We start from the raw sequence: 17,850 nt of genomic DNA on the forward strand, positions 1-17,850 counted from the left end.
GGGTGCGGTGGGCATGGGAAGGGGTGGCACTTGCTAAATTTGACCATTAGTGTGGGGTGTGGAGTTGGGGTGGCCAAGCCCCACTATTACCAAGGTCCTACCCCCTCAGCCCCTATACAGAACCCAATGCTCAGAGCAGGGAAAGCTACACCCTCTTCAGCTTCGCATCAGTGTGGTGGGACGGCCTAGGTACTCACAGGGTATGTGGCTGGTGCCCGGGGCCTGGTGCTGAAGGATCTTGGGGTGGCGGCTAAAGGAGGCCACAACCTCAGGTGACACACGAAAAGCATTTATTTTTCAACAAATGTTCAAGCCTGATGACTCTGCTGGGTCCTGAGCAGGACCAGGGATGAGGAATGAGGACCCTCTGGATGGTCAAAGGCAGAGCCACATGCATGGTCCTGGAGCTCAGTGAGGGCGCTGGAGGCCCCAGACTGGGCAGGCAAGGGATCAGGGGCCATGGCTGAGGGTGTGAGGGGTCATACCACCTGACCCTGCTTATCACCCTCATCGATGAAAAGGCGGCTGGCATCCTCACTGCCGGACCGGGCCACCAGTCTGAGGAAGCAGGACACCCTGAGAGAGGGAAGGAGGACTGCTGGTCCTCTGAGCGATGCCCTTGCCCCCTTATCTGGAGCAGCCTGGCCACGGCCTGAGGGTCATCTGCATTGCTGGGCCACATGAGTCTTATCCAGTGCCCATAGGCCAGTCCTGCCCCGAGATCAATTTAAGGCCTGGTGGGGCTAGGACGAGGGAGAAGATATGCAGTGGGCCTGGGGTGTCTGAGAAGGAGCCCCTGGACCAGAGCACTAGCCCCTAGACCCTGAGCACCATGGGGGAGCCCAGAGCACAGTCCCCTCAGCAGGGCCGCTTGCTGTCCAGAAGGGCCTTCCAGTCGTCCGCCCAGGAGAGCAGCCTGCGGCTGGGGGGCTGCAGCGGCAGGTGCCGGTTGTGGCAGGCTGTGAAGAGTATGTGCTCCCAGCTGGGGTTGGGCTCGGCCCCTGTGAGTGGGAAAGCAGCACTCAGTCTAACACAGGAGCCTGGAGAGGCCGCCTGAGGACCGTCACGCAGTTCATCTCTGACCCCCTGGGGTCATCCCCCCCACCGTCAGGTCCATGGTGACTGCACTGGCACCCATCTCATGGGGCTGGAGGGGTTAAATGAGGTGTCCCCAACAAGCAGCGGCGCAGTGCACAGTGGGGCTGGGCAGTGACTGTGCTGCTCACTGTCACCACAGTCACTGTCCAAGGCCGAACCTTGCTGACGCCTGGCCTTCCTCTCTCCACGCCCAGTCACCTTGATACTGGCCAGCGCTAGCTGTTGGCCATAGGCCCCGTGGGGCCCCTCCCCCAAGCTTTAGTCTGCATGTGCACACTGGCACTGCCCCTTGGGTTACGGCCTGGCCCCCGGCTCCTTCTGCACAGGCCTCTTCCCTGCTTCCCATGGCTGGTGATGGAAGTCACAGGGGTCTCTGGGACCCTCACAGTCACAGTCCCAGCTGGCACTGCACCCTGACTCTCCCTGAGAAACTGTGTGGTTTGGGAGGTCAGGTTTAGGTGCACTGTGATTCTGTCCTCTGGAAACAGGGACTAGTATAGAGGTGGGCATGCTTCCCAAACCAGCTCAAAAAGCCATTAGGGGAGAAATATGCTATTATTTCCCCACTGAGGGGTCCTTATTCTCTTATAAGATTTAACTCCGTACTGTGAATGACTACCAGCAGGAAAGAGCCTGCCTGCGTGTGCGGCACACCAGAGCAGAGACAGGAGATAAAGATGCTGAATGTGACTGAGGTTGTCTGGATGCCTAGATTCAGCCATGCCTGAAGGCCTCCTGCCCCACCTTCTCAGGAAAATAAATTTCCCTCTCCTTTTAAAGACAGTTTAAGGTTGGTTTGTTGTTTTTTTGGGAGGGGACATCCATAAACAAAAGGGACAAATAAAGCTCCCAAACCACCTTCACTTTTCTGTATTATATATTAGGTTCCATTCAAATTGCTTTTAGGAAAAAATGGAGGTTCTTCTGATGAAAATAAACATTTGGAAGCCAGAGTTGCATCTTCATTTAACATGGGAAGGCAAAACTCCCTGGTGTAAGAGGCTCAAGGCAACCCAGTGAGTTCTGCCCAGAGCTGGGACCTGGCTCCCAGACCACACGCTGAGAAGAACCTTGTCTTCCCAACAAGAGGCTCAGTGCCAGGCTCAACGCTGGGCGCCTGACACAGCTGGCGACTAAGTGGGGGCCGCTTGGGACAGGCCCAGCCCCATGCACTGTTTGTCTGATGGCTCCCAGCCATCTACACTTGCTCCTTACCTGCCCAAGCCACTTGCCTGTGATGTCCGGCCGGTCGTCTATGAGAAAGTCAGCAGAGACCACGGTCTTGTCTCTGGTCAGCACCACCTGCTCCAGAAAGTCAGGGCCAAGGTGCTTCTCAACCCAGGCATACTGCAAAGTGAACAGGCAGAGGGGAGAAGAGTGCCGTCAGGACTGCGCACAGGTTGAGAGCTGCGGCAATGGCCAGGCTTTCTCCAGGACCAAGGGCCAAGCAAGGGAGACACGCTTATCCCATGGCAGCAGAGGAAATGGACAGTCAGTATGTAGGAGTGTGCAGCCAGAGGGTCCCCAAAAGAAGGATTTGTAATGGGGTCCAGAACTCAAGGTGTCCAGGAAATATTAGAAAGATATATAGGATGTCCTCACCCCCTACCACAGGTGTGAGTTGGGGGAAGGGACACATGGAGCAGGACCATTGAGAGCTGTTTTGCATAGCAACTAACCTTTGCAGCTAACCTCTGGCATGGTCATTTAACATATCTATATCCTTTAACTGGTTGCATAGATATGTTAAATAGCTGTGGCCATGCTCTGAGACAGGGGGATGGAAGGAACTTCCCCCTAAGATGTAACTGGGAGGCAACTCCCCCTAGTTACAGCGCCTGCATGAGAGCTTGGAGATGATTGGCTCCACGACATGGGGCCACCCCTGTGCAGACTCATGATGGAGCCCAGTAAAGCAGGAAGGATATTTAAACCCCGACTCGGCAGCCATTGAAGAGACGAAGCATGCGCTGCAGCCATGTAGGGAGGATCATGCACTTTTGGCACAGGGGGACCCCCCCCCCACCCCCGCAGCCATGAGAAGAATTACCATGCGGCTTTAGCAGAGAACCACCATGCAGCTTCAGCAAAGAACCACCACGTGGCTTTAGCTGGGGATCCCGGCAACACAGCTGATGGTGCCGGGAACTGAGGAAGGCCTCCCAGCTGAGCACGGATTACTGGGAAGAACTGGGGACTGCCTGAGCCACGGACTTCTATTTCTTTCCCTGAGATACGGTACCCCAGAATGGGCAAAGGAAGAAGGAAGGACTGTGTGTGTTTGTGGGTGTTTTAAGGAACTTTGGGATTTTGACGAAGACATTAAGTCATTACTTTTAGTCTGTATAACTTGAACAAATAACTCCTTTCTTTTTCACCAATCTCTAGCATGGAGAGCTGTAATTCTCTGGCTTAGGGAAAGGTAAACCTAGTACAGGGGGACCCCAGGAGAAACGGGGGTCAATTCGGTAGCGTTGTGGGACCCTCTTCCCTGGTGGCCAATCAGGGAAAATCATGGGAGACCACATGCACAATAGCTTTAAAGTAATACAATTACTTGTACATGCTCAGTAAAAGTCCACCAAAACTAGCCAGGAAGGATCCGCCTTATAAGAATAAAGTCCCTCCAGCCCATGAGGTCAATCTCTGCTTGGAGTTGGCCTGCTCCCATGTTCTCTGCTATAAACTCTGGGTGTTGGGTTCAATTCTTTGTCCCAATCATTAAGAACCTGGTTACCTGTGCCCACCTGTGACAAGTACAAAGGTGTGATTTGTCCATATCACAGTCCCAGATCCAACCCAGACTGCCCCCCCGCCCCAGCTCTAATGCTACTCATGCCTGGTGGCTGCCTCCCTCCCACCGGCTCAACCTGAAAATGCCTCACACCTGTGCACACACAGGCTCCAGGAACACAGGAAACGGGGATGGAGATCAAAGATGCATTGAAACAAGTCGTTACTTGACACTTGGGAAAGTGCTACTGAAAGGGGACTCAAGACTTGGAAAATTTTAGCTTAAGGTAAAAAGCTGTAAGTCTAGCAAGTAATGTGTATGTTAAGCTTTTGTTTCAGAAACTACAGATAAGGCCCATCCTGGCTCCTGGGAAAAGCAGCTGACCTCCTGGGGCACTGGCTAGAGATTACCCCCTGGGGACATGTTGGAGGCATCCTGCCCCTTGGGAACAGCTAACTGCAGAGAACAGGAATGCTGCAGCTTCACTCACCTAATCCTCCTTGAATTTCAAAGCCCTCACTGCACCTTGTTTGTCCTCCCCCACCCCCTTATAAAAGATCTGGCCAGGAAAAAGAAGGCAAGATGGTTTGTTAGGGTATGAACCCCCCATCTTCTCAGATCACTGGCCATCTGAATACAGTGCCCATAAAAGATTCAATCGCTGTCATTGCTGATTGGATTTGGTAGGGACAGGCAGCCCAAACGCCGGTGTCTTTTCTGGTTACATTGCAAGATGCTGTTCTGCTACGCCTGGATTTTACCTGGGCACTCGGGACTTGTGCCTTTTATGGAGGCAGATGACCACATACCCCAGATACTGAAGAAGAGCTGCTGTGTGAGGATGGTGACCAGTACCTTCCAGAGGGACTGGAAAACTCTGCACAGCAGGATTAAGACCAGATAAGAATATGGGACTTTTGGAGCTTTTGGTTTAGAGCCTGGTGGGGAGCAGGGAAGTGCTGGGTCTCGTGGGAAAGGAGAGCTTTGAGCTGAGGTGCTCTAAGCTCTCCCAAGGTTGGAATATTGTAAATAAAGACCTGCTTCTTCCAGCTTTAATTGTTGGGTTTTACAACAAGGTACCACGTGGATGGGTCTGGTCTGCTTGGTAACAAGAAAGTTTGGGCTGCTGCCCTCTGGCTGTCCTGCATCCTCCCCCTTTCCCTGTAGGGTGTGGTCTTGGTGAGGGGTGCACTCCCACCACAGGCTAAAATGGGTCCTGCCTGCTCCCTCCAGAGCCTCCTACCTACCACCACCTCACTGCAGGGTGCCTGGGCCACCTACTGGACTCTATGGGGCAGCCAGCATCATGAGGGAGCCTCAAGAGCAAAGACAGGAGCCCCTCCCTGCCAGAGTGCCACAGTCCCAGCATTCCCCTGTCCTTCCAAGGTCTTTCTTAATTTCTGCCTTCATCCATTTGCCAATAAGCACCTTCAGCAACAGACCCTGTTAGGTGTATGAATTTTAACCAGCGTCAGGTTTGAAGTAGTTGAGGGACCAGATATACTTTTTTTGAAAGCACACCCTTGTTCTGGCGCAGAGAACTCCAGAAGCCACAGCATAGGTGGGCGTGGCCCAGGCCTCAGGGAGCTAAGGGGCCCCACACAAGGCCTCCCGGGGAGCCCATCTCCCCGTGTGTGAAAGGGGTACAAGGCCACAGCTGCTAGGGATTGCCTCTTTCAGGTTGAAAGGGCACCACGCAAAGCGCCACAACAGCTGTAGAAAGTCTCCTTAATCTGAAGAGTGGGAGGGTTGAGCTGGTGAAGGCGAAGTGCAGACACCAGGCGGCAGGCAGAGCCCCTGCCATGACCTGCCAGTGCAGTGGAGCTCAGGGTGGCCCCGCCTGCTGGCCCAGCTCCAACCCGTCCTGTCATCCCCTCCCTTTCAGTGTCCCCTTCTTTTGATTTCTTGTCTGTGTTATGCTCTTCCCCACTTCATTAGCTTCACACAGAACATTCCCTCTGCCTGGAACACTTCCTGCCACTGTTTTTTCCCCATGCGCACACACACCCACATGCACCCCCTCTCTCCCAGCACAGCAAGCTCCTGATCCTTCTAAAGCTGCACGTCCTCAGCCTTCCCTAATTCACCACACTCTGTCCTTCCTAGCAGTGGCTACAGGTGCAGCCATGTGCCCGGGTACTTATTTGTTTCACATCTTTCTGCCCCACTTGACTGTAAATTCCCTGAGGTCAGGGACCATGTCTCAATGAATACTTGTTGAGTGACCACACAAACCAAAAACAAACATATGATAGGAAGAAATGTGTCAGTGTGGGCCAGCCCTGCCCAAGGGAGAAGACGCTGATTCTGAAGCCTCATGGCCCGGATCACAGGGTGGTCCCACAACAATCTGGAGGCCATTGGGCGCTCTCCTGCCTCTCGACGGCCCAGTTCTGGCTTCCCCTAATATCACTGTAAGTCCACAAGTCTGGCAGAGCCAGGTTTCACAAACTACTTGTGGAGAAGGACCAGTCGTTTTCTGTTTTCAATTTCCAATTGACCCTGGACCGATAATTCTGCAAGATCTGAAACCCAGTCACATGTTTGGATGCTGCATCCATGTCAAATAGCCAGCACAGTTCTGAGCTGCACACACCAGTTCCTGCCTTTCTTTCCTCTGGGCCAGCGTGGTCTGTAGACCACGAGTGGGGTAGCTCTAAACAATGGGTTTTACTTAGGAAAGTGATACTAGGTTCACACCTTCCAAGGCTCATGGTGGTGAACAGATTCTCTATGGATAAAGAAGCTCAGAGGCTCAGCCTCCAGGCCCTCGCCCCACACCCTGCCTCACAGCTCCTGAACCTCAGAGCTCCCAACCCATGCCCAGGCCTCATGTCCCGCCCCCTGCCACCACCACTACCCAGGTGCAGGCGGAAACCTAGTGTGGACACTTGGCCTAAACAGGCAGCGCGGGCTTTTCATCACTGAGTCTCCCCAGCAAGTGGCCCAGACCTCGATACAATAAAATGGTTTATACCAGTGCCCCTTCAAGGAACTGCTTTGGGGGTTAAATGTGAAGATGTACATGCAAGTCTTGGCATGGCACCTGGCGCCTAGGAAGTACTCAGTCAAGGTGGCAGGACAAAGAAATCTGGCTTTGGTCTCCCCGTTGCCTGTGGTTCGGGTGCATCTGCCCTGCAGAGCCTTGGGCAAATCTTCAAGACTCCAAGACTCAGGATCCTCACAATGTTGTTGGGGGGTTAAGTTACATAAAATCTATGTAGGATGCGCAGAGTAACACCTGGCATATAGTAAGTACTTAGTACGTGTTTTTGTTACAACTAAATTTTAATAACCCCAAATAGTACATAAAAGCTACTCATACTGGTCAACTTGGCAAAGTCACAGGATATAAGGTCAAAATATAAAAATCACTTGCATTTCTACACAGTTGGATATTGAAATGACACAATACCATTTACAATAGTGCCAAAAATACAAAACAGGCTGGCCGTACACTTAGAAATGGTTAAGATGGTAAATATTATGTTATATGTATTTTGCCACAACCTTTAAATGTTAAAAAAATAAAAAATTAAAAAAATGCCCTGGCTGGTGTAGCTCAGTGGATTGAATGTGGGCCTGTGAACCAGAGGGTCACCAGTTCAAGTCCTGGTTGGGGCACATGTCTGGGTTGCTGGCCAGGTCCCCAGTGTGGGGCACGTGAGACACACCCACACACTGATGTTTCTCTCCCTCTCTTCCTCCTTCTCTCCCCCCTCTCTAAAAATAAACTAATAAAATCTTAAAAAAATAAACTCTGTGCAAAAAAATATGAAATGAGGATTAAATTGAACAAAATATGTGAAAGACCTGTATACTAAAAACTACATATCACTGCTGAGAGAAATTTTATAAGACCTAAATAAGTGAAAATGTATAAGTGTTCATGGGTCAGAAGATTCAGCATTGTCAGCTCCACAGTTATGATGCAATCCTAATTAAATTCCAGCCAGGCTTTTTGCAGAGACTGACAAGTTGATTCTACAATTTATAGAGAAATACCAAAGACCTAGAATAGCCAAAACAATTTTTAAGTGAAGAATAAAGCTGGGAGAACTCAAAAGAATTACTGTAAAAACAGCCCTGGCTGTTGCAGGCCTGGTCCCCAGTAGGGGGAGCGCGAGAGGCAATCACACATTGACGTTTCTCTCTTTTTTAAAAAAATAGAAAAAAAGAAAAAAGGGGGAAAAATACCAGCCATGGCTGGTGTGGCTCAGTGGATTGAGTGCTGACCTACAGACCAAAGCATCGCCGGTTTGATTCCCAGTCAGGGCACATGTCTGGGTTGGGGGCCAGGCCCCCAGTAGGAGGTGTGTGAAAGGCAACCACACGTTGATGTTTCTCTGCTCTTTCTCCCTCCCTTTCCCTCTCTATAAATAAAAACATTAAAATAAAAAAGAATTCCTATAAACTACTTTTTAAAAAACTTACAATAAAATTACAGTAACCAAGAGAGTGTGGTATTCACACAAGGATGGCTGTTAAGAAACATACACACAGCTGCCAAGGTAATTCAACAGCAGAAGGTAGCTTCCAACAAAGGAACAGCTGGACATCCATAACACTCCATAAAAACATCTGCCACATATAAAGATTGACTCAAAAAGGGTAATTATAAAATATAATTTTATTATAAATATAAAACCTAAATATAAAACCTAAAACTATAAATTCTGCTCTTCAAAAAATACTGGTAAGAAAATGAAAAGACAAGCCACAGACTAGGATAAAGTATTTGCAAAATACATTATCTGATAAAGACCTTCTATCTAGAATATATAAAGACCTCTCTCACTATTAAGAAAATAAACAAGCCAATGAAGAATTAGTCCAAAAATGTGAACATTTCATCAAAGGAGGTATACAGAGGGCAAATAAGCAAACACATGATGTTCAACATCATCAGCCAGCAGGGAAATGCAAATGAAAACCATGATCCCATACCCTTGACCCCTAGTGGAACAGCAGACATGGAAATGACTGACAACACCGAGCGACAACAGGAACGTGGAGCGACGAGAGTTTGTGCCTTGCTGGTGGATAGGCAAGATGGGATCGCCATTCATAAAACCAGTTTGATAGTTGCTCCTCGCCATGTAAGTTAAATACACACCTGCCACACAGCCCAGCCAGTCCACTCTGAAATTTACCCTGTTAGATAAACGCCCATGTCTACCCAAAGATGTGGACACAGTCTTTCTGAGAACTTCATTCACAAACTCCCCAAGCCGGCAACATCCCAAATGCCCATAAACTGGCCAATGGATAAACTGTGGTAGAGACATGAAGGAGAATGCTGATCAGCAATTAAAAGGAATAGACTACCGATCCCGCAGCGAGCGGGATGAACCTTGAAAGGATCGTGCTCTGTGAATGTCAAAGGCTCAAAGGCGAGGCTGTGTACTGTGTGACTCCACCTACCTGGCATTCTGGGAGCGGGAGTAACCCAGATCAACACCACCCAGCAAGTGGGGGAGGGGAGGGGAGATGCTGGCCGCAAAGGGAGTACTTTTTCTAAAGATAGACTTTATCTTAATTGTATTAACATGTACTGGGGTGACATTAGTTATAACATTATGTAAGTTGCAAGGGTCGTAGGCTAAGAGTATGTTTAGTTTTAGGAGGAACTGCTAAACTGTCTTCCAAAGTGTCTGTACCACCTGCAACGCCACCAGCAACGGCGAGAGGTCCTGCTGCTCCACCTCCTTGCCTGCACTGGGTGTCTGCAGTGTCCCGGGCTCGGGCCATTCCAGTCACTGCGAGTGGCATCTGGTTGTTGTTTTAGTCTGCATTTCCCTGATGACACATGCTGTTGAACATCCTTTCATTTGCCATCTGTACATCTTCTAGGGTCAGGTGTCTGTTTATGTCTTCAGTCCATTTTTTAAAATTAGGCTGTCCATTTTCTTACTGTTGTGTTTCAAGAACTCTTTCTATATCTTGGATAATAGTACTCTTATCAGCTACATCTTTTGCAAATATGTTCTCCCAATCCATGGCTTGTCTTCTCATTCTCCTGACAATGTCATTTGCAGAACAAAACTTTTTAATTTTAAAGAAGTACATCTTATAAATTATTTTTTATTTTTCAATTACAGTTGATATTAAATGTTATTTTATACTAGTTTTAGATGTACAACATAGAGGCAAGACATAATTTACAAAGTGACCTCCCAATAAGTGTAGTACCTACCTGGTACCATATATAGTTATTACAATATTATTGATTATATTCCCTATGCTGTACTTTACGCCCCTGTGATACATTATTTCTTTCTTGAATTGTGCCTTTGGTATTATATCTAAGAAGTTATTCCCATGCCCAAGGTCATCTAAGTTTTCTCCTATGTTATCTTCTAGGAGTTTTAGAGGTTTTTTTTTTAAGATTTTACTTATTTATTTTGAGAGAGAGAGGAAGGGAGGGAGAAAGAGAGGGAGAGAAACATCAGTGTGTGGTTGCCTCTTGTGCACCTGCTACTGGGGACCTGGCCTGCAACTCAAACATGTGCCCTGACTGGGAACCGAACTTGAGACCCTTTGGTCTGCAGGTCAGCACGCAATCCACTGAGCCACACCACACAGGGCAAGTTTTATAGTTTTGATTTTTGCATTTAGGTCTATGATCAATTTTGAGTTGATTTTTGTGAAAGGTGTAAGATGTATACGGTTTTTGTATAGATTTTTTTTTTATGTGGATATACAGTTGTCCCAGCAACGTTTGTTAAAAAGACTATGTTTGCTTCATTGTATTACCTTTGATCCTTGTCAATGATCAGCTGACTATATTTATGTGTGTCTTCATGTGGGCTCTCTGTTCTGTTCCACTGACCTATTTGTTCTGTCACCAATGCCACATAGTCTTAATTTATTAAGACTACTATGTTTCATAGTAGGTCTTGAAGTCAGTTTGCATTAGTCTTCCAACTTTGTTCTCATTCAACATTGTATGGCTATTTGGGGTTTTCTGCCTTTTCACATAAACTTTAAAATATCAATTTGTTGATATCTGCAAAATAACTCACTGGGTTTCTGACTGCATTGAATTGAATCTATAGATCAGGTTGGGAAGAACTGACATCTTCACAATATTGGCTTCCTATCCATGAACATGAAATGTCTCTCCATTTATTTAATTATTATTTGAATTCCTTCATCAGGGTCTTGTAGTTTTCCTCATATAGATCTTGTATGTATTTTGTTAGATTTACATATGAGTATCATGTTTTGGAGGTGCTAATATAAATGGTATTGTTTTTAATCTCAAATCCACTTGTTCATTGCTGGTATATAGGAAAGCAATTAATGTTTATACATTAACCTTGTATCTTGAAGCCTTGCTATAATCACCTATTAATTCCAACAGATTTTTCTTACAATTCTCTCAGATTTCTACATAGATGGTCATGTCATATGCAAACAAAGGTAGTTTTATTTCTTCTTTCACAATCTGTATATTTCTTATTTACTTTTCTTGTCTTATTTTGTTAGCCAGGACTCCCAGTACGGTGTTGAAAAGGAGTGGGGAGAGGGGACATCCTTGCCTTGTTGCTGATCTCAGCAGGAAAACTTCTAGTTTCTCACCATTAAGTATGAAGTTAGCTGTATGTTGTTTGTAGATATTCTTTATCAGACTGAAAGTTTTTTTATCATCATGGGCACTGGATTTTATCAAATGCCTTTCTGCATATATTGATATGACCATGTGATTTTCTACCTTTGACCTGTTGATGTAGTAGATTACATTAATTGGTTTTCAAATGTTTGATTTGCTAATATTTTGTTGAGGATTTCTACGTCTATGTTCATGACAGATAAGTTGAGAAGTATTCCTTCTATGTGTCTTCTGGAAGATATTGTAAAGAATTGTTATCATTTCATTCTTAAATATTTAGTAGAATTCACAAGTAAATCCATCTGTTGCTTTCTGTTTTGGAAAGTTATTTATTATTGGTTTAATTTCTTTAATAGATACAAATGCTCTTTGAGTTACCAAGGGGTTATATCCAGATAAACTAATTATAAGTTGAAAATATTATAAGTCAAAAATGCATTTTAGCCCTGGCCAGTGTAGCTCAGCTGGTTGGAGCAATGTCCCATAGACCAAAAAGTCATGGGTTCGATTCCCAGTCACAGTATAGGTTGTGGGTTCAGTCCCCAGTCAGGGTGCATATGAAAAGCAACCAACCAATGTTTCTCTCATATAGATGTTTCTTTCCCTCTCTCTCCCTCCCTACCCTCTCTCTCTCTAAAAAAAAAAAGCACTTTAATATTACACTGTAGAATAGTGGATTTATCACTGTTGTGATTGTGTGGCTAACTGGGAGCTATGGCTCACTGCCACAACCCAGCATTACTAGAGAGCATCATGCCACATATTGACCACAATTTGAAGCATAGTACTCACTAAATCTGCATTGCTTTTCTATAGTACAGTAAAAAAAATGGTAAGTCAAACCATTGTAAGTTAGGGACCCTATGTATAGGCCTATTCATATTGTCTATTTATTCTCTTGTGAGTTTAGCTGATTGTGTCTTTCAAGGAAATGGTTCATTTTTATCTAGGATATCAAATTTTTGGGCATAGAGTTATTCATAGTATTCCTTTATTATTATTGATATTTTAATCTCCACAGGATACAGTGATGTTCCTTCTTTTTTCTCTATTGATTTCTTGTTCCAATTCCATTGATTTTTGCTCTAATTTTTATTATTCTTTTCTTCTACTTACATTGGGTTTAATTTGTTCTTTTTCTAGTTTCCTGAGGTGGACACTTAGATCATTGATTTTAGATCTTTCTCCTTTTTTAACATACACATTCAATGCTACAAACTGCCCTCTAAACACTGCTTTTGCTGCATCCCATACATGTTGATAAATTGCATTTTCATTTTTCTTTACTTCTATTTTAAATTTCAGTTGTAATCCGTCTTTGACCTGTGTGTTATTTAGAAGTGTGGAGTTTAATCACCAAGTGTTTTTGGATTTTCCTTAATTTGTTAAGGTGTGTATTATGGCCCAGAATGCAGTCAGTCTTGGTGAATGTCCCATGTGAGCTTGTGAGGAATGTGTATTCCACTGTTTTCAAACACAGCAGTCTTCATATGCTGGCTATGTCCAGGTGGTGTCGTAGAGCTCTGCTATGTCCTTATTTTTCAAGTCTGGCCATTTCTGACAGAGGGGCACTGAAGTCTCCAACTGTAACAGTGGGTTCATCTATTTCTCCTTGCAGTTCTAAAAGTTTCTGCCTCACATATTTTTATGTTCTGTTGTTATTCACATACATGTTAAAGATTGTGCCCTGGCTGATGTGGCTCAGTGGACTGAGTGCCTACCTGAAAACCTCAGAGTTACTGGTTCTGTTCTCAGTCAAGGCACAGGCCTGGGTTGCAGGCCAGGTCCCCATTTGGGGGGTGCATGAGAGGCAACCACACACTGATGTTTCGCTCCCTCTCTTTCTCCCTCCCTTCCCCTCTCTCTAAAAGTAAATGTATAAAATCATTCTAAAACTTAAAGATTAAAAAAATATATTGTTGTCTTTTGAATAATTGACCCATCTATCACTATATAATGCCCTTTCTTATCTCTGGTCATTTTTCTTGGTCTGAAGTCTGTCTTGTCTGAAATTAATGTGGCCACTCTCACTTCCTTTTGACTAGTGTTACCATGGAATACCTTTCTACATCCCTTTCTTTACTTTCAATATGCATGTGTCTCTACATTTAATATGTGTTTATTGTAGACAACATATATTTGGACCTTGTTATTTTTTTATCCACACCAACAATCTTTACCTTTTAGTTGGTATGTCTAGACCGTTGACATGTAAAGTGGTTATTGACAGAGTTGGGTTACTATCTACTATCTTTGTTACCATTTCTATGTGTTGTCCTTGTTATCTGTTCCTATTTCTATCTTCCATTCTTTTTCTACCTTTTGTGGTTTTCACTGAGCATTTTATACAATTCTACTTTCTAGCCTTTCTCAGTCATCAAGAAGCATCTTTCTGGTGGTTGCCCTAGAGTTAGCAATATACATTTACGATTAATTCAAGTCCACTTTCAAATAACAGAATACTGCTTTGCAAGTAGTACAGATACCTTACAATAACAAAGTACCCCTGGTTCCTCCCTCCCATCCCTTGTATCATTGAGATTACTAATTTCACTTATACAGAAGTCATAGTTGTTACTAATATTATCCTGACAATATTAAAAATAAAAAAGGTTTTATTTTACTTTCATTTATTTCTTCTATAATGTGCTTCAATTCTTAAGGTAGATTTGATTTTCTAGCCTGTATCATTTTCCTTCTCTCTGAAGAACTTCTTTTAACATTTCTTTCAAGATAGGTCTACTGGCAACAAATTCCCTCACTTTCTGTTTGTCTGGGAAAGTCTTTCTCTCTCCTTCTCTTTTAAACATAATTTTGCAGGGTACAGAATTGTAGGTAGTGGTTTTTACTCTCAACATTTTAAATATTTTACTCTACTTTCTTTTTGTAAGATTGTATTTATTTTTAGAGAGATGGGAAGGGAGGGAGAAAGAGAGGAAGAGAAACATCAATGTGTGGTTGTCTCTCACGTGCCCCCATTTGGGGACCTGGACCACAACCCAGGCATGTGCCCTGACTGGGAATTGAACCGGTGACCCTTTGTTTTGCAGGCCCTTGCTGAATCCAGTGAGCTACACTAGCCAGGGCTATTCTACTTTCTTCTTGCTTGCACGGTTTCTCAGAAGTCATATGTAATTCTTATGTTTGTTATAGGTAAGGTGGTTTTCCCCCTCTCTGGCTTGTTTCAAGATTTTTTTTCTTTACCTTTGATATTCTACAGTTTGAATATGATATGCTGAGGTGGAGGGTTTCGGTGAGGGCTGGGGTTGCATTCATCCTACTGGTGTTCTCTGCACTTCCTGGATCTGTGGTTTGGTGTCTCACAAAAATTTTGGGGAAATCCTCAGTCATTATTGTGTCAGGAATTTTCTCTGTTTCCTTTTTCCCCTTTCTCCTTCTAGTATTCATATTACATACATGTGATACCTTTTTGTAGCTGTCCCATATTCTTTGATATTTGGTCCCATTTTTTTGTTTTGCAGTGATCTTTCCTTTTGGCTTTTCAGTTTTGGAAGTTTTTACTGAGATATCCTCAAGTTCAGAGATTCTTTCCTCAGCTGTATCAATCTACTTATGAGCTCATCAAAGGCATTTTTCATTTCTGTTAATAGTGTTTTGGGGCTCTAGCATTTCTTTTTTATTCTTTCTCAGAATTTCTATCTCTCTGCCTACATTATTCATCTGTTCTTATAAGCTGTCTACTTTTTCCATTAGAGTTCTTAACATATTAAACATAGTTGTTTTAAACTCCTGGTCTGATCATTATAACTTTGCCATGTCTGTTTCTGATGCTTGATTTATCTCCTTAAACTGTGTTTTTTGCCATTTGGTTTGCCTTGTGTGTGTGTGTGTGTGTGTGTGTGTGTGTGTGTGTGTGTTTTGAAGCCTGTACATGCTGCCCCAGGTGAAAGCAACTGCTGTAAACAGGCCTTTAGAAATGTGGTGGAGAGGGGAAGGCGGGGAGGGGGCAGTGCTCTGTAGACCTCTGATTAGGTTTCAGTGTTGTCTTTTCTTCTTTGGCCTGATATTAAAGTGTTGTAATGGAGTGCAGCCAGCCGCCCCCCTCCCCCGCCACCAAAAATAAGAGGGATTTGAAACGGGGTCCAGAATTCAGGGTGTCCAAGAATTATAAAGTATAGGATACACCCACCCCCACAAGTCTGGACTGCGGGATGGGACATATGGAGCAGGGCCACTAAGAGTTCTTTTGCACATCAACAGTAGGCTAGCTTCATACCTAATATGCAAAAATGGTTATTTAACATATCTATTAACAGCTGGCTAGCTTTGTGGATATGGTAAGTAGCCATGGCCATGCTTTGAGCCAGGGAAGTGGGAGTGACTTTGTCCCATGATTTAACTGGGGGGCAACTCCCCCTGGTTACAGGGCCTGCATGAAAGCTTGAAGATGGTTCTCTCCATGTCATGAAGCCATGCCTGCCCAGACTTACTACGGCAGCCCAGAAAAGCTGGGAAAATACAGAATGCTGGCAGGTGTAGCCGACTGTGGGAGAAGTTGGAAATAGGGATTTAAAAACCCAGGCGCAGCAGCCATGCGGGTTGGATCCATGCAGTTTTGTAGGCAGAGAGGGGCCTCCCTTAACCATGTGGCTTAGGAAGCAGGAAAGTGAGATGCAGGAGTCATGAAGAGCTCTTTTAACAGTTTGGAAGAATGCAGGAAAGACGTTGCAGGAAGGAAAGGGGTGAAAGGACTCTTGTTGATGGGTCATGAGAAGGTGCCATGTAGTTTTGGAGTAAGAACTGGAGACCCCAGTGACACAGCTGATGGTGCTGGGGACCTTGGGAGGCCTACTAGCCAAGCACAGATTACTGGGAAGAACTGGGAGCTGTCTGAGTCACAGACTTCTATTTTTTTCTGAGATACGGTACCCCAGACTGGTCTGATTGTGCAAAGGGGGTAAAGGAGGACTGTGTGTATTTGTGGCTGTTTTAAGGGACTTTGAGATTTTAACAAAGACGTTAAGTTACTACTCTAAGTCTATATAACTTTTGAATAAATAGTTGCTTTTCTTTTCATGAAACTCTGGCATTGAGAGCCATAATTCCAATTCTTAAGGGTGGTGGGCAAGGTGAACCTAGTATGGAGGGACCCTGGAGAAGGGGGCAGTCTATGCGGTAACAGTATCTTGTCCCCCCATGGTCTGTTTTGTAACAGTGTCTCTATATTTCTCACAACAAATGTTTTACTGGATGAAAGCTTGGATAAAATAAATGAAATAAACTTATTCTTTAAAATTAAACTTTAGATATTCAAATTTTAATTGTTATGTGAATGATGACCATGTTTTTATTTCAAAATCAGATAATTTAAAAATATTTTTGCATGAAACTGGACAAGAGAATATTCAAGCTATGGATTGGGAGAGCTTTTGGTTTTTGAAATAGGGAAAAAGATAAAGCAGTCTAATAAACTATAATGTATCTGGAAAAATTTACATTTCACCAGTCAAAAGGACAGAGGCTTTATGAAAGGAAGCCATCTCCGAAACCTTACTTACCTAAAATGTATGGCTATCCTGACTATAAAAATGTGGGGCTGAGCCTGCTCCCTCCCCAACCAATGAGCTGTTTCTAAAGGCAGTAATGTGAGATGACATAGGTTCAAATCCCAAATCAACCACATACTGCTTGTCAGGCCTTTTATCAAGTTTCCTTAACCTCCTTTATAAAATGCAGGTATTTACCCTTTTGGGTTTCCATGAAGATTAAATGAATTAATTCATATGACATGTTTAAAACAGTACCTGACTCACAGTAATCACTTTTTAAGTGTTAATGCCTATATTATTTTTATTGCTAGGGAACAAATTCTGGCAAATATTTTTCCATTGCATAAACAGGATGACATTTTACAGCGTACCTCATAGATACTGCAGGTTCGGTTCCAGACCACCACAATAAAGCAAGTATCTCAATAAAACAAGTTGCAATCATTTTGCTGGTGAAGGGACTTGTCAGTTTGTAAAATATGTAACATCTGTGATGCACAGTAAAATAAATTATGGCTGTACTCACAAAAAATCAAAGCCCTGATGGATGGGCCTGTCTCAAGTCATAATTTTTTTAAAGTTACTTTTATAGAGAGAGGGGAAGGGAGAGACAGAGAGAAACATCAATGTGTGGCTGCGTCTCATGTGCCCCCTACTGGGAACCTGGCCCACAACCCAGGCATGTGCCCTGACTGGGAATCGGATCAGCAACCCTTTGGTTCACAGGCTGGCAACTCAATCCACTGAGCCACACCAGCCAGGGCTCAAGTCATATCCTGACTTATATCAAAAACAACAAAGACTTTAGAGGTGTAAAGATAAATATGAAATTGCTCACTTTCACTGTTTATTAATTATATTACTTTGGACAATCTATTTATTGCCTAAAATGC

At 44.4% G+C, this 17,850-nt stretch overlaps 1 protein-coding gene across 2 annotated transcripts in view; it reads right to left on the bottom strand.

Moving 5' to 3' along the window:
* Positions 1-285: 285 nt before the first annotated feature.
* The window catches only part of NT5M (5',3'-nucleotidase, mitochondrial), a 43,913-nt gene continuing 26,348 nt past the window's right edge, over positions 286-17,850 (bottom strand). Inside the window, exons 4-5 of one of the 2 annotated variants that reach the window (XM_045824490.1) lie at positions 2,331-2,445; positions 286-1,001 (exon numbers count right to left, since the gene is read on the bottom strand). In XM_045824490.1, coding sequence (XP_045680446.1) covers positions 859-1,001; positions 2,331-2,445 — 258 coding nt within the window. In that variant the 3' untranslated portion in view covers positions 286-858. Of the gene's footprint in view, positions 1,002-2,313; positions 2,446-17,850 lie in introns of both variants that reach the window. The other variant, XM_045824489.1, reaches the window with a different exon arrangement.

This window comes from Phyllostomus hastatus, unplaced genomic scaffold (assembly GCF_019186645.2).
Source record: "Phyllostomus hastatus isolate PE091 unplaced genomic scaffold, TTU_PhHast_1.1 phas_scaffold_55, whole genome shotgun sequence".
Lineage (NCBI taxonomy): Eukaryota > Metazoa > Chordata > Mammalia > Chiroptera > Phyllostomidae > Phyllostomus > Phyllostomus hastatus.